This window comes from Mandrillus leucophaeus, unplaced genomic scaffold (assembly GCF_000951045.1).
Source record: "Mandrillus leucophaeus isolate KB7577 unplaced genomic scaffold, Mleu.le_1.0 Scaffold34, whole genome shotgun sequence".
NCBI lineage: Eukaryota > Metazoa > Chordata > Mammalia > Primates > Cercopithecidae > Mandrillus > Mandrillus leucophaeus.
The window spans coordinates 1,855,276-1,872,505 of NW_012103587.1; the positions used below are offsets into that span (position 1 = coordinate 1,855,276).

Sequence of the window (17,230 nt, forward strand, 5' to 3'; positions counted from 1 at the left end):
CTACTCGGGAGGCTGAGGCAGGAGAATGGCGTAAACCCAGGAGGCGGAGCTTGCAGTGAGCTGAGATCCGGCCACTGCATTCCAGCCTGGGTGACAGAGCGAGACTCCGTCTCAAAAAAAAAATAATACAATTTTAAAAAAAAGTAAAAATAAAAATGAATAAATTTGGAGGACTGCGTACAGTGGCTCACGCCTATAATCCCAGCACTTTGGGAGGCAGAGGTGGGTAGATCACCTGAGGTCAAGAGCTCAAGACCAGCCTGGCCAACATAGTGAAACCCTGTCTCTACTAAAAAAAATTAGCCAGGCATGGTGGCATGTGCCTGTAGTCCCACGTACTTGGAAGGCGGAGACAGGAGAATCACTTGAACCTGGGAGGTGGAGATTACAGTGAGTGGAGATCATGCCACTGCACTCCAGCCTGGGCAACAGAGCAAGACTCTGTCTCAAAAAAAAAAAAAAAAAAAAAACAGGAAGATCAGACCTTATCAGTACCTAAACTTTGCTTCCTCCTTGTGAAGGGCTGCAAAGAACACATTGCTGTAAGGATGTGCCATCGTGGAACCTGCCCCTGGTGGCTAACATTTGGTCCTGTCTCAGGCCACTCCAAACATGGCTGCAGTTTAGGTCTTTCTATATGTATTGTTTTGTGTGCACATAGACAAGTTCATCTATAAATTGTTAGAAATGGAATTGCTGAGTCAAAGGGTCTGTACATTTAAAAAGAAGTTTTGTTTGTTTGTTCGTTTGTTTTGTATGAGACAGGTCCATGCTCTGTCACCCAGGCTGGAATGCAATGGTGAAATCATAGCTCACTGAAGCCTTGTACTCCTCGCTTCAAGTCCTCCCAACCTCAGCTTCCCAAAGTGCTGGGATTACAGGGGTGAGCTAGTACTCCCTGCTCTTTTTTTTACACTTTTTTTTTTTTTTGAGATGGACTTTCACTCTTGTTGCCCAGGCTGGAGTGCAATGGCACGATCTCGGCTCACTGCAACCTCTGACTCCTGGCTTCGAGTAATTCTCCTTCCTCAGCCTCCTGAGTAGCTGGGATTACAGGTGCGCACCTCCACACCCAGCTACTTTTGTATTTTTAGTAGAGACAGGGTTTCTCCATGTTGGTCAGGCTGGTGTTGAACTCCTGACCTCAGGTGATCCACCTGCCTCGGCTTCCCAGAGTGCCGGGATTACAGGCTTGAGCCTCTTTTACATGTTTAATTGAAATGTCATTGGTGTACTTCTTTTGTTTACATCAATCTATAGCATCATGAATCGTCACACACCGAACATACTCCTTGACTAGCAGATCTAAAAGTGGATTGTTCCGGCCTCCAGAAGTCCCTTTCTGCTCCCACGTGGTTACTAACCCCCTAAGGTCACTACTGTGTTGATGTCTACCCATGTGAATTTACTCTGTTTGCTTGAGCCCTTGCATAGTAAGGGCTCTATATGCATTGTTCATATTGCAAAGATACTACTAAATGGTCCTTCAATGAGTGATAGCAGTTTCCACTCTCACCAGACATGTGTGAAGGCCAGTTCCCAAGCCCTTTCCAACGAAGTGGCTCATTAAACCTGTTTTTTTTTTTTTTTTCTTTTTTGAGACGGAGTCTTGCTCTGTTGCCCAGGCTGGAGTGCAGTGGTGTGATCTCAGCTCACTGCAACCTCTGCCTCCTGTGTTGAAGTGATTCTCCTGCCTCATCCTCCCAAGTAGCTGGGAATACAGATGTGCACCACCACGCCCGGCTAATTTCTGTAGTTTTAGTAGAGAGCGTGTTTCACCGTGTTGGCCAGGCTGGTCTTGAACTCGCGAACTTCTGATCCACCCGACTTGGACTCCCAAAGTGCTGGGATTACAGGCATGAGCTACCACACCCAGCCTCATTAAACCTTTTGGCTTTATTATGTATGAGACAGATGGTCTTTTCCCTTATTAAGAATCCATCGATATTTTCTGGGAACTGCCCTGATTTTTTTTGCCATTCTTCTATTGAGCTGTTAGGTTCTTTTGTTGTTTTTGTTTGTTTGTTTGTTTGTTTGTTTTTTAATAAAGAGGCTTGCATTTTTTGCTGTTTGCAAGAAAGTATTTTGAGCAAAATAACTTTGACACTTTCCAGTCCTTTTTCCCCTACCAACATTTTAACAGCTTTTTTGAGGTATAATTGCACTACACCTCAATAGACTGCGTATTTAAAGTGTACAAGTTGACACCTTTTGACATATACTTGTGAAAAATTACCCCAGTCAAGATAATGTTTCTTCTAATTTTTTATGTTCAAAATTTTTCAAAGTACCAAAATGCTGAAATAACAGAACAAGAAATAGCTGCAAACGTCTCCCCTAAAGTCACCAGTTCTTACATTTCCCCCCAAACTTTTTTCTCTGCAAACACATCTCACAGGCGCATACACACACGCACACACATTTATTTTCGGTTTTTGGCAGGATCATTTGAAAGTTGCAGACATCTTAATACTTTTTCCTACAGAACCACAATCCCATTGTCTCAGCCAAGAAACTGAAATATAGTACAGTGTTTTGTAATATACAGTCCATATTCAAATTGTCTCTATAGCTCATAAAAAATCCACACCCCAGTTAAGGACTGCTCATGCTTTTGGTCTTCATGTCTCTAGTCTGTCAGAGTTCCCTCACTTTTGGTGGAGGAAGGGACTTAATTATGAATTTGTTTTCAGACAGGCTGTCACTCTGTAGCCCAGAATGGAGTGCAGTGGCGCAGTCTCAGCTTAGTGCAATGTCTGTTTCCTGGGTTCAAGCGATCCTGCCACCTTAACCTCCTGAGTAGCTGGGATCACAAGTGTGTGCCACCATGTCTATTTATTTATTTATTCATTTATTTATTTTTTGTATTTTTCGTAGAGACAGGGTTTCTCCTCGAAACCCCTGTGTTGCCCAGGCTGGTCTCTTAACTCCTGGGCTCATGCAGTCCTCCCACCTTGGCCCCCCAAAGTGCTGGGATTATAGGCGTGAGCCACTGCCCCTGGCCCAGTAAGGGACTTTTACAGCATCGACTTTTTTAAAGACTACAGACTGAATTTTTTTTTTTTTTTTGAGCTATAATTCATATCCCATACAACTTATTCATTGAAAGCTCAGCAGTTTTTAGTATATTCACAGCACTGTACAGCTGTCACTACAGTCAATTTTAGAACATTTGCATGTTCTAAAAGTTCTTACAAAAAGAAACTCTGTACCCATTAGCAGTCCCTACTTTTTTCCTTTGCCCCAACTCCCAGCCTTAAGCAACTGCCAGTCTGCTTTCTGTCTCTATGACTGAGCCTCCTGTGGGCTTTTCATAAGAACGGAGTCCTGTACAATCTGGCCTTTTGTGTCTGACTTCTTTCACTTAGCCTAACGTTTACAAGGTTCATCCATATTGCAGGATCAGTACTTTATTCCTCTTTATGGCTTTTTATTTACCTGATCATCGATTGATGAGCATTTGGGTTTATGTCACTTTTTGTCTGTTATAAATGATGCTACTCTGAACATCCATGTGCAGATATTTGTGTGGACATATGTTTCCAGTATTTTGTGTTGCATACCTAGGAGTGCAGTTGCTGGGTCATACAGGAACTTTTTGTTTAACACTTTGGGGAACCGTCACCCATTTCCAAGGCAGATGTACCATTTTACCTGCCTACCAGCAAGGTAGGAGGGGCCTCGTTTCCCCACATCCTTGTCAGCACTTGCTATGGTCTACCTTTTTGATTCTAGCCATCTTGGCAGAGGTAAAGTAGTATCGCTGTGGTTTTGTCTTTTTTTTTTTTTTTTCTTTTTCCTTTTTGTGGAGAACGGGGTCTCGCTATATTACCCAGGCAGGTCTCAAACTCCTGGGCTCAAGCTATCCTCCCGCCTCTGCCTCCCTGAGAGCTGGGATTACAGGCGTGAGCCACCGCGCCCGGCATCGCTGTGGTTTTGACAGACCAGAACTGGTTTGTTTGTTTGTTTGTTTGAGACGGGGTCTCGCTCTGTTGCCCAGGCTGGAGTGCAGTGGTGCGATCTCAGCTCACTGCAAGCTCCGCCTCCCAGGTTCATGCCATTCTCCTGCCTCAGCCTCCCGAATACCTGGGACTATAGGCACCCGCCACCATGCCCGGCTAATTTTTTGTATTTTTAGTAGAGACAGGGTTTCACCGTGTTAACCAGGATGGTCTCGATCTCCTGACCTCATGATGCACCTGCCTTGGCCTCCCAGAGTGCTGGGATTACAGGCGTGAGCCACCGTGCCCGGTCCAGAACTGTCTTTTGAGCTGTCCCACAGTGTGTATTATCTGATTATTTCCTCTGGGTTAGGCTCAGACTTAGCTTTCATGGCAAGAATTCTACAGAAGGCGCCGTGTGTCCTTGCACCACATCGGGGCTCGTGGTGTCTGTTTGTGCCATCACTTTCTTGTTGGTTGACGCTGAGTTTGATCCCTAGGTTGAGGCTGGGCAGGCTCGCCACGCTGGGGGTGCCCTTTCCCCTCTGTGGTTCATACGTGGTCTGTATGTATGTTCCAGCATTTTCCGTTCATCTGGCCTTTGCATTTCTGTGCGTTCTTCAGATGCTTGGGAAACCGCTGAATGGCAGAATCTCCCACCCCCCTCCCTGGCTTGCTCATCAAGATGCCTTTGCCCTCATGACCTGATTTTCCACAGGACCCATTTGTATGTGCCTGAGGGTGATGGAGGTAAAGCGAGATGAGGATGCAGGAAGGCCGCTATCACCCAACCCCAGTGTTGGATGTCCCCGGGTGTTGGATGTCCCCACCTGACTGCTGTAAGAAGAGGGCTGATGAAATCCCAGGCTTGAAGCAATCTTGTTCCCTCCCACAGAGGCGATGGCTGGGCCTTGTTTGTCTGAGGCCTCAGGCATCCATAGTTTGCTCACCTTGTCCTCATATTTCAACTTTCCGTTCTGAAAACTGTCCAACATACCCAAAGGCAGGGAGAGTAGAGTGAACCCTCGTTCACCCAGGTCTTCCCATGTAGCAACTTTCTGCCATTCTGGTTGCTTCTTTCCTTCCTAAATTTTTTTTGGGGGGTGCCTGGAATAATATTTTAAAGCTGATCCAAGATATTAGTTCACCTTTGCATATTTCAGTTAGCATCTTTAACAATACAAATTTTGTGAAAATGAAAACCACAATACCGGCCAGGCATGGTGGCTCATGCGTGTAATCCCAGCACTTTGGGAGGCCAAGGCAGGCAGATCACTAGAGGTCAGGAGTTTGAGACTAGCTTGGCCAACACGGTGAAACCCCGTCTCTACTAAAAATATAAAAATTAGCTGGGCATGGTGGCACTCACCTGTAATCCCAGCTACTCAGGAGACTGAGGCAGGAGAATCGCTTGAGCCCGGGAGGCAGAGGTTGCAGTGAGCCTAGATCGCACCATTGCACTCCAGCTTGGGTGACAGAGCGAGACATCTCTCTGTCTCCAAACAAAACAAAACAAACAAACAAACCCCACAATACCATCATCACAGCTTATTCCTTGACATCTAATGCAGCTCCATTTTCTGATTTCCCTGACCCAAAATGTCTTTTTATAAAATGCTTTGTTTGAATTTGGATCTAAACAAGTCTACACATGAAGTATCTTTTAAGTCTCTTTTTTAAATTTTTAATTTTTTTTTTTATTTTTTTGAGACAAAGTCTTGCTTTGTCACCCAGGCTGGAGTGCAGTGGCATGAACAGCTCACTGCAGCCTCAACCTCCTAGGTTCAACGATCCCCCAATCTCCTGCTGAGTAGCTGGAACCACAGGTACATGCCGTCATGCCCAGCTAATTTTTTAATTTTTTATAGAGACGGTGTCTTGACATGTTGCCCAGGCCAGTCTCTAACTCCCAGACTCAAATGATCCTCTGGCCTTGGCCTCCCAAAGTGTTGGGATTACAGGCGTTAGCCATCATGCCCAGCCCCAAGCCTTTTTAAAAAATAAATTAACGTTATTCTTTCTATGAGTAGAGTTTAAAAAATAGTCTGTTCTTTTAGAGTTATAGAAAAATTGTGAAGATAATACAGGGAGTCGCCATATACCTCTCACCCCATTTCCCCCATTATTAAAGTTGTATATAGATGTTCTATTAATGAACCAATATTGTTACATCAATTATTCGCTGAAGTCTGTAATTCAGACTTCCGTAGTTTTTCCTACCACCCTTTTCTGTCCCAGGATCCCATCTGGGATCCCACCCGACATTTGGTCCTCAGGTCTCCCGAGGTCCTCTTGGCTGGGAGTTTCTCAGGCTCTACTTATTTTTGATGACCTTGACAGTTTTCAGGAGCATTGATCAGGAGTTCTCCCCTCCCCTCCCCTCCCCTCCCCTCCCCTCCAGACAGAATCTTCCTCTGTCACCCAGGCTGGAGTGAAGTGATGTGATCTCTGCTCACTGCAACCTCTGTCTCCCAGGTTCAGGCAATTCTTCTGCCTCAGCTCCTGAGTAACTGGGACCACAGTTGCATGCCATCATGCCCAGCTAATTTTTGTGTTTTTAGTAGAGACAAGAGGTTTCACCATGTTGGCCAGGCTGCTCTTGAACTCAAGTGATCTGCCTGCCATGGCCTCCCAAAGTGCTGGGATTACAGGCGTGAGCCACCGCGCCCAGCCGGTCAGGGATTTTGTAGGATGCTCCCTATTGGAATTTGGCTGATGTTTTTCTCATAATGAGACTGGGTGATGGGTTTTGGGAAGGAAGACACAGAATTAAGGGCTATTATCATCCCGTCACTTCCATAGTACAGCGAATCATCATGATTTACATCACTTTTAATTTTAATGCCCCCACCTCATGCTTTTTCTTGGATGTCATCTTATTCTGTGGAGAAGCTGGGTCTCACCCCATAGCATCTCCGCCATCTGCATCTGGCCGGGTGCATCTTCATGGTGGTGTTTCCCTGTGCCCCATGTCCCAGATCCCCAAGAACCAGTGGTTAGATCTAGAGGCCTGGCCAGGGACAGTGACTCGTGCCTGTAATCCTAGCACTTTGGGAGGCCGAGGCGGGCAGATCACTTGAGGTCAGGAGTTCAAGACCAGTCTGGCCAACATGGTTGAAACCCCATCTCTACTAAAAGTACAAAAAGGTAGCCAGGTGTGGTGGCTTACACCTGTAATCCCAGCTACTCAGGAGGCTGAGGCACAAGAATTGCTTGAATACGTGGGGTGGGGAGCGGAGGTTGCAGTGAGCCGAGATCACACCACTGCACTCCAGCCTGGGTGACAGAGCAAGACTGTTTCAAAAAAAAAAAAAAAAAGATCTAGAGGCCTGATACGATTCAGGCTTGCATTTTCACCTGATTTCTGATGGAACCGCCTCCAGGCTTGGGGCTTCTCTGTAAGCTCCTGTGTTTGTGTACAGTGCAACCCAGTCGCCTAAACAGCAGACATACATTTTCTCCCATTCTGGAGGCTGGAAATCTGAGCTCGAGGTGCCAGGGTTGCTTTCTCCTGAGGCCCTGCGTCTTGGCTTGCAGATGGCCGCCCTCTCCCTGTGTCTTCGAGTGGTCTTTCCTCTATACATCTGGGTCCTACTCTCCTACTTGCATAAGGACAGCAGTCAAATCGGATTAGGGCTCACCTTTAAGATCTCATTTCAACTTAATCACTTCCGTAAAGACCCTGTCTCCAAATACAGTCCCATTCTGAGATCCTGGGGTTTAGGGCTTCCACATAAGCCTTTCGGGGGACACAGTTCAGCCCATGTTATTCCCCCCAGGGCTCCTATGTCTCCATCCACACAAAGTGGGTCAGGGTCTAACACACCAGAGCAGGCGGAGCTGGCCCCACAGGGAACAGCAACTCCTCCAGCCAGATGGTTAATCGGCAGGTGATGGGATCCTCCCTGAATTCACCCTCCCCTGCCCGGGGCAAGTTTTCAGGAGGGGACAGGTGCTGTTCTTTCCACCGTGAGAAAGAACCTCTGACCTGCACCTTTCTTAGCAATGCCAGGAGCTGCTCGGGCACGCCAGCCTCTCAGGCATGGCAGGTTTCAGAGCACCTGCCTGTCAGCTTGTGTTACATGGGAGGTGACCGCTCGGCTTGCAGGGAGTTCCAGGTTGCCACCCTGCAGCCCATGAATCCAACAAGTACCTCAGCCGCTCCGACACACTGGGCACCTGCCGTGTGCTGGGCGCTGTGCTGAGGTCTTTACAGGTTCTGCTCTTGAATCCGCTCTTAGTCCCATTTCTCCCACGGCGGAGAAAACTGAGGCACAGAAAGGTTCAACAGTATGAACAGGAATGTCCCTTCCTCCCAAAATAACTGCTTCCACGCACCCTTTCCTGGGCACTTGGTGGCATTTTTAAAAGCCTGTATTCTCTTTTTTTTTTTTTTTTGAGATGGAGTCTCACTCTCTCACCCAGGCTGGAGTGCAGTGGCGCAATCTCGGCTTACTGCAAGCTCTGCCTCCTGGGTTCATGCCATTCTCCTGCTTCAGCCTCCCGAGTAGCTGGGACTATAGGCGCCCACTACCACTCCCAGCTAATTTTTTTGAATTTTTTAGTAGAGACGGGGTTTCACCGTGTTAGCCAGGATGGTCTCGATCTCCTAACCTCGTGATCCACCCGCCTCGGCCTCCCAGAGTACTGGGATTATAGGCATGAGCCACCGCACCCAGCCTGGCTTGCTATTCTTTTCTCACAAAAGCCTTTCGTTTTCCCTCCATTTGAACAAATTATAGAAATTGCTATATACTGTCTGGTCGCGGTGGGTCACGCTTGTAATCCCAGCACTTTGGGAAGGTGGATGGATCATCTGAGGTCAGGAGTTTGAGATCAGCTTGGCCAACATGACAAAACCCTGTCTCTACTAAAACTATAAAAATTAGCCGGGTATGGTGGCACATGCCTGTAATCCCAGCTACTTGAGAGGCTGAGGCAGGAGAATTGCTTGAATCCACAAGGCAGAGGTTGCAGTGAGCCGAGGTCATACCACTGTACTCTAGCCTGGGTGACGGAGCGAGGCTCTGTCTCACCCCCCAGCAAAAAAATTGCTGTATATTGACAAACATATACAAGTCACACATATTTTAAAGAATTGTAGGTTGAGCGCGGTGGCTCACACCTGTAATCCCAGCACTTTGAGAGACTGAGGCAGGCAGATCACCTGAGGTTAGGAGTTCAAAACCAGCCTGGCCAACATGGCAAAACCCTGTCTCCACTATTTTACAAAAACTAGCCAGGCTTGGTGGCGCGTGCCTGTAATTCCAGTTACTTAGGAGGCTGGGGCAGGATAATCGCTTGAACCTGGGAGGGGGAGGTTGCAGTGAGCTGAGATGGCGCTAATGCACTGTAGCCCAGGTGACAAAGCAAGACTCTGTCTCAGGAAAAAGAAAAAAATTGTGACAGGAAAAGCTGGGCATGGTAGCAGCTGCCTGTGGTCCTAGCTACATGGGAGGCTGAGGTGGGAGGATTGCTTGAGCCCAGGAGTTTGAAACTGCAGTGAGCCACAATTACCCCCACTGTACTCCAGGCTGGGCAACAGAGCAAGACCCTGTCTCCAAAAAAAGGGGGGTGGGGCATACATTCTGTAATCTATTTACTCATTATTATTACTTTCTGCTATTTCTTGATGTTGCTGGATACGTCCATCCTTTGTTTTTGTTGCTGTGGATACGGACTCCATTTTATGAGCAGGTCACTGTCTTATGTGTCTCTTCCATTGTCCACGTATGTCTGGCCTGCCTGCAGCTCTTTAGTGCAGTGCTGCTCTGAAGGAACATGTGCAACTGCCTCTCTCAGTCAAGGTCCTCAACCTGGAGTGTGCATGAGCATCACCAGGAGGCCTGTGGAAACGGATTGCGGGGCTCCATCCCTGGAGAGTCTGAGGCAGTGGATCTGGGTGGGGCCCTGAGAGTCTGCATTTCTGGCAAGCTCCTGGGTGATGCTGCTGCTGGTCCGGGCACCACCACACTGTGAGAACCACTGAGCTGGGATGTGTGCCGTGACGTGGAATCTCTGAAAGACCTCTTCGTGGTTGTGGTTCTGATTTACGCTGGTCTTCTGCAGGCCCTCCTCCCAGATCCCCCCACCGACCCCCACCCAAGGGAGGGGCAGTCACCCTCCTCTTCTCTCTAATGCAGCGGTCCTCAACCTTTTTGGCAGCAGGGACCGGTTTTGTGAAGACAGTTTTTCCATGAACTGGGTGGGGGGATGGTTTCGGGATGATTCAAGCACGTTATGTTTATTGTGCACTTTATTTCTATTATCATTACATTGTAATACAGAATGAAATAATTATACAGCTCACCATAATGTAGAATCAGTGGGAGCACTGAGCTTGTTTTCCTGCAACTAGACGGTTCCATCTGTTCCGTCTGGGGGTGATGAGGGACAGTGACAGATCATCAGGCATGAGGTTCTCACAAGGAGCATGCAACCTAGGCCCCTCGCATGCAGTTCACAATAGGGTTCACGCTCCTGTGGAAATCTTTTTTTTTTTTTTTGAGACAGAGTCTTGCTCTGTTGCCCAGATTGGAGTGCAATGGTGTGATCTCAACTCATAGCAACCTCCACTTCCCAGGTTCAAGCGATTCTCCTGCCTCAGCCTCCCAAGTAGCTGGGATTACAGGCGCTCACCGCTACACCTGGCTAAATTTTTTTGTATTTTTACTAGAGACGGGGTTTCAACATGTTAATCAGACTGGTCTCGAACTCCTGACCTCAGGTGATCCACCTGCCTCGGTCTCCCAAAGTGCAGGGATTACAGGCGTGAGGCACTGCACCCAACCATCTTTTTTTTTTTTTTTGAGATGCTGTCTCCCTCTATCGCCCAGACTGGAGTGCAGTGGCACAATCTCAGCTCATTGCAACCTCTGCCTCCCAGGTTCAAGCAATTCTCCTGCGTCAGCCTCCCAAGTAGCTGGGATTACAGGCGTGCACCACCACGCCCAGCTAATTTTTTGTGTTTTTAGTAGAGACGAGGTTTCGCCACATTGGCCAGGCTGGTCTTGAACTCCTGGCCTCAGGTGATCTACTCGCCGTGGCTTCCCAAAGTGCTGAGATTACAGGCATGAGCCACCATGCTCAGCCTAAAATTTTTTCTTAAGGTAAATTAGAGATAGGGTCTCATTTTGTTGCCCAGGCTGGTCTCAAACTCCTGGGCTAAAGCAATCCTCCCACCTCAGCCTCCCAAAGTGCTGGGATTATAGGTGTGAGCCACCATGCCCAGCCTCTATACTATTTTTTAGGGCTAAAATGTTGGTGTCCTCATAGGACATTGTGAAGTCAATGCTTCTGTTAGAATATTGGACATTGGCTGGGCACGGTAGCTCATGCTTGTAGTCCCAGCACTTTGGGAAGCACTTTGGGAGGCCTAGGAAGGCGGATCACTTGAGGTCAGGAGTTCGAGACTAGCCTGGTCAACATGGTGAAACCCCATCTCTACTAGAAATACAAAAACTAGCCGGGTGTGGTGGCAGGCACCTGTAATTCTAGCTACTCAGGAGGCTGAAGCAGGAGAATTGCTTGAACTCAGGTGGCAGAGTTTGCCTTAAGCCGAGATTGCACCAGTGCACTCCAGCCTGGGTGACAGAGTGAGACCATGTCTCAAAAAAAGAATAATATTGGATGTCGACAGGAGTCTTGAACACTTACCATGTGCTTAAAGCATTTCACGTGAATATCCCATGTAAAGCTCACAATAACCAGATGAAATAGCTACTGTTATCTCCATTGTTAGTGCAAACCCTGAAGCCCCAGAGAGCTTATGAATATATATAATATGCTCATGGAAACCCAGCTAGTAAGAGGCAGAGCTGGGATTTGAACCCAGGCAGTCGACAGCCCGGCTTGTGCTTTCTCAGCCACAGTGCTACCTCTGAGGTTATTGGCATTTTCTACTCTCCTAGTTCCTGATTCAGCCCTGCTCTTATCTCCTCTGTCCTGTAGGAACCATCCAGTCTAAAATGCTGTAGCTAGCTGGGCATGGTGGCTCATGCCTGTAATCCCAGCATTTTGGGAAGCTGAGGCTGGTGAATCATGAGGTCAAGAGATCGAGAACATCCTGGCCAACATGGGGAAACCCCATCTCTACTAAAAATACAAAATTAGCTGGGTATGGTGGTGCATGCCTGTAGTCCCAGCTACTCGAGAGGCTGAGGCAGGAGAATCGCTTGAACCCAGGAGGCGGAGGTTGCAGTGAGCTGAGATCGTGCCACTGCACTCCAGCCTGGCGACAAAGTGAGACTCAAAATAAACTACTGTAGCTGCCCAGGTGTGGTGACTCACACCTATAATCCCAGCACTTTGGGAGGCCGAGGTGGGCAGATCACCTGAGGTCAGGAGTTCAAGACTAGCCTGGCCAACATGGTGAAACCCTGTCTCTACTAAAAATACAAAAATTTTAGCTGAGTGTGGTGGTGCAAGCCTGTAGTCCCAGCTACTTGGGAGCCTGAGGTGGGAGGATTGCTTGAACTTGGGAGGTGGAGGCTGCAGGGAGCCGAGATCATACCACTGCACTCCAGCCTGGGTGACAGAGCAAGACCCTGTCTCAAAAAAAAAAAAAAAAAATGCTGTCGCCAATTCACAGAGGCATTTACCCTGCACACAGGAGTCAAGTGGCCCATGTACGTGGGTTCTATTATGGCAGCACTCTATGTGCTGCAGCCCTGCAGAATCCCGGCCCCCATAGATACTTTGGTCAGCCCTTACAAGGGAAGGGGTGTGTTTTACTCAGTTTTGCTCAGTTGTTGGGCTGTCATCAATTTGTATCAAGTTCAAGTTCATCCCCTGGGCCAGTAGACCACTTGGGTGGCATTCATCCTGGGCTCGCTCTTTTTTCCCCGTAATAGCAAAGGCTGGAAACCACACAGGTGTCCGTGAGTAGGGGCCTGGCTCCAGGTGTGCCATCTTTTAAAAAGGGTGGGGCAGCTCTGTGTGTTCTGAGTGTGAGTGATCTCCAAGATAAGAGTGTTGCACGAGAAAAGCAGCTCAGCTGTACACCTGTGCTGCCACTGTGGAAAGAATATGTCTGTGCCGTTATTCACCTGGCACATCTAAGGAAGGGTTCACAAGCGAGTGGTCATAGTGGTTCCTCTGGAGGGGGATTCAGGTTGCCAGGAAATGAGAGGGAAGGCTTACTGTCCACTGAATACCTATTGGTAGGCTTGAGTTTTATGCTACATGTATACAATATCACTTTAAAAAAAAAAAAAAAGTTAAAATGAGGCTGTATCTTGTATTCATGTTTCTTTAGCCCTGTGTCACCTGGAGGGCAAATGAAGACCTCAGGGGCCCGGGGTCCTTAGAGTTGGATAGAGCATGGGGCTCTATCATTACCAGCTTCTTAGGAGCAGAAACTTCCACTCTTTAAAAATGAGAAATTGCAGGGTGCGGTGCAGTGTTTCACGCCTGTAATCCCAGGAATTTGGGAGGGCCAGGCAGGAGGATCGCTTGAGGCTTAGAGTTTGAGACCATACACATCTAGATGTGTATAAGAGACAGGTTGTTAGAAATGCAGATGATCGGTCGGGCGTGGTGGCTCACGCCTGTAATCCCAGGAATTTGGGAGGGCCAGGCAGGAGGATCGCTTGAGGCTTAGAGTTTGAGACCAGCCTGGGCAATATAGCAAGACCCCGTCTCTACAAAATAATAATAATAACAATAATAATAATAAAGCCTGGTGTGGTGGCTGCACCTATAGCCCTAGCTACTTGGGAAGCTGAGGCGGGATTGCTTAAGCCTGGGAGTTTGAGGCTGCAGCGAGCTATCATTGCACCACTGCACCCCAGCTTGGGCAGCAGCGAGACCCTGTCTCTTTAGAGAAATCAGGCAGAAGGCCGGGCATGGTGGCTCAAGCCTGTAATCCCAGCGCTTTGGGAGGCCAAGACGGGCGGATCACGAGGTCAGGAGATCGAGACCATCCTGGCTAACACGGTGAAACCCCGTCTCTACTAAAAAATACAAAAAACTAGCTGGACGAGGTGGCGGGCGCCTGTAGTCCCAGCTACTCGGGAGGCTGAGGCAGGAGAATGGCGTGAATCCGGGAGGTGGAGCTTGCAGTGAGCTGAGATCCGGCCACTGCACTCCAGCCTGGGTGACAAAGCGAGACTCCGTCTCAAAAAAAAAAAAAAAGAGAAATCAGACAGAAGAAAGCAGAGACCCTGACCCAAGAGGGAGCATGAAAGACAGCAGGAGCAATGGCAAGCGGCGTAACGCGGCCCTGCAGAGTCCCAGCCTCCATACGTGCCTTGTTCAGCCCTTCCAAGGAAGGGGTCATTTTCACCAATTTTTCTCAGCTGGGCTGTCATCAGTATCCAGTTCAAGTCACTCCCCTGGGCGTGTGTGGTATTCATCATGGACGTGCGGTTTTTCCCTTCCCAGGTATAAACTCCCGGGCTCCCCGGTTCACTGCTTGACAGATAGAGGAAAACAGCTGAGTGGTGAGTAGAAATTGGGTGATGACTGTTTTCTTGTTTCTGCAGTTCTTGGCCAGGCTGACCGAGAGGTTCGTGTTGGGAGTGGATATGTTCGTGGAGACACTGTGGAAAGTGTGGACCGAGCTCTTGGATGTTCTTGGACTTGATGGTAGGTGTGGGGGTGGCATTCACGTAAGGTGTCATTCTATTTTGGTGGTTCTGGTGGTGTGGAACTGGTACTCACAGTGAGTAATACGTGAGAAGGTTGCGGAGGGCTGGTCAGTGAGGATAGGAGTAAACATTTTTTATTTTAATAGTCTCATATAGAGGCTAGGCACGGCGGCTCATGCCTGTAATCCCAGTGCTTTGGGAGACCAAGGTGGGACGGTTGCTTGAACCCAAGAATTCCAGACCAGCCTGGGCAATGTGGTGAAATCCCATCTCCACAAAAAAAGTACCAAAAAATTGCTGGGTGTGGTGGTGTGCACCTGTAGTCCCCAGCCACTCGGGAGGCTGAGGCAGGAGGATTGCCTGAGATCAGGAGTTTGAGGCTGCAGTGAGCTATGATCATGCCACTGTACTCCAGATTGGACGACAGAGCAAGACTCCTCTAAAATAATAACAAAAATAAAAAACAAATGGCCCATCAAAGCTGAGATTTCCCAGATGCCATTTAGGGTAAGGTGCGACTGACTGGGTAGTGCCAACTTGTGTGTCCCTAGGCAAAACACATGGACCAGAGGTATAGTGCTCTGGCTCACTGGGATCCGTGCAATAAATGACTAGTTATTTAGGCAGAAGGGGATTTCATGGAGACAGAGACACTCAAAAGAATCTTCAGAAACCCTGAGGGAGAGATGCATGGCCTCAGACACTGCTGAACTGGCCGTCCAGGATTGCAGCTGTTGAGACCATTGAGTTCCAGGTCACACAACTGTAGCATAATTTGAGGACCAGGAAGCCACTGCTGCCACCACAACAACTAGACTTTGCGTGTAGGTGCAGGGACCCTGGCCATTTCTGGAACCGTGCATATCGGCTGCAACACTTCACTTAATTTTCAAAGTCGTGTGTATATGGGGGAACTGCAAGGCGGAACTTACTTTCTGTCCAGTCCCCAGCTGCGAGGGAGGCAGGCTAATACAGTTCTTAGCTCTCCAGCTTCTGCCATCCAGGAAGGCAGGCTGGGGGCAGGTGTCATCCGATGCTGCACCAGCCCACCCGCCATACCCACCGCATGAGGCAAGAATTGCCAGGGGAGCTCCCCTGCTTTTGTGGGCTGGGGAGGAGGGTAGTGCAGTTTGATGGTGCAGTGCTAGTCACACATTTATAGCCAGGAAGAGAACATTGGCGGGGCACAGCCCCTCCCTTTCTACATGTGGGTTGGGGCACCGATACTGGTCTTGGCGGATGGCAAGGCAGCAACGGTCCTGGTAACTGAGTGGGGCACCTCTAGTCCAGGCCTGCAGCCTGCGCCGCCCCCAGCCTTACACCTCCCTTCCCAGGCGGCTCTGCCCCACCTCCACCTGCATTCCATCAGGGGGTGACAGGAGCTAACCCGGGCAGAGCGCCCAGCGTGTGCAACTTTTATACCCAGAGGAGACCTTGTCCCTTACCACCTTAAGAGCTCCAGAGGCATCCCATGCTCTCAGGATGAAGTCACCTTCCCGTTTTCTCTGCCATGCCCTGTGGTGTGCCAGGTAAGGAGGGATCTCTTAGCCGCCCCCGCTCCACTGCTCTCCTTCCGTCCACAAAGTGGAGGCCGCTCTTCCCCTGGGCCTTTCCAGAGGAAATCCCCCAGCTGGGCTCTTTCCAGCCCCACCGCCCTGGTCCCAGCTGCCACCTGTCTCACGGGAAGGTCTGCAGTTGCTGCATGTGGCAGGGTTCCTAAGACCACTTACAGGCTCACCGGTTCCCTCGGAGCACTGGCAGGACTCAGCATATAGCTGTCCTCACGGCTGTGATTTATTGTGACGGAAGGACGCAAGCACCATCAGCAAAGGGAAAAGGCGCGTGAAGTCCCAGGGAGGCCAGGCTCAAGCTTCGAAGTCCTCTCCCTGGGGAGTCACACGGGACGCACTTAATTCCCCCAGCAGAGGGTGCCCACCGAGGACTCCGTGCCCAGGCTTTTTATTGTGGGCTGGTCGTGTCATCACCCTCTGCTTGACATGTGTCAAAATTCTAGACTCCCAGAGGGAATGCAGGTGTTGTCATAAACCACATCATTTGTGTCAACAGCCTAGGCCTGGCGTCTCCGGGCTGCACTCTGGCCCCAGCTCTGCACCTGGCACAAAGAGACCCTGTTTGTTTGTTTGTTCGTTTTGAGACAGAGTCTCGCTGTGTCGCCCAGGCTGGAGTGCAGTGGCGATATCTCGGCTCACTGCAAGCTCCGCCTCCCGGGTTCATGCCTCAGCCTCCTGAGTAGCTGGGACTACAGGCGCCCACCACCACGCCAGGCTAATTTTTTGTATTTTTAGCAGAGAGGGGGTTTCACCGTGTTAGCCAAGATGGTCTCGATCTCCTGACCTCATGATCCACCCGCCTCGGCCTCCCAAAGTGCTGGGATTACAGGCGTAAGCCACCATGCCTGGCCTTTGTTTGTTTTTGTTTAGGATCTCACTCTGTTGCCCAGGCTGGAGTGTAGTGACTCAATCATGGCTCACTACAGCCTCAACTTCCTGGGCTTGTGATCCTCCCACCTCAGCCTCCCAAGTAGCTGGAACCACAGGCCCATGCCACCAGGCCTGGCTACTTTTTACATTTTCTGTAGAGACAGGGTCTTACCATGTTGCCCAGGCTGTTCTCAAACTCTTGGGCTCAAACCGTTCTCCTGCTTCAGCCTCCCAAAGTGCTGGGATTATAGGCATGAGC

General features: G+C 49.2%; 1 protein-coding gene across 2 annotated transcripts in view; it reads left to right on the forward strand.

Moving 5' to 3' along the window:
* BRI3BP (BRI3 binding protein) overlaps nt 1–17,230 on the forward strand; it is a 52,960-nt gene that overhangs the window by 16,076 nt on the left and 19,654 nt on the right. Inside the window, exons 2-3 of one of the 2 annotated variants that reach the window (XM_011988880.1) lie at nt 4,660–4,944; nt 14,426–14,528. In XM_011988880.1, the coding sequence (XP_011844270.1) occupies nt 4,702–4,944; nt 14,426–14,528 (346 nt within the window). In that variant the 5' untranslated portion in view covers nt 4,660–4,701. Of the gene's footprint in view, nt 1–4,659; nt 4,945–14,423; nt 14,529–17,230 lie in introns of those variants that run through there. The other variant, XM_011988881.1, reaches the window with a different exon arrangement.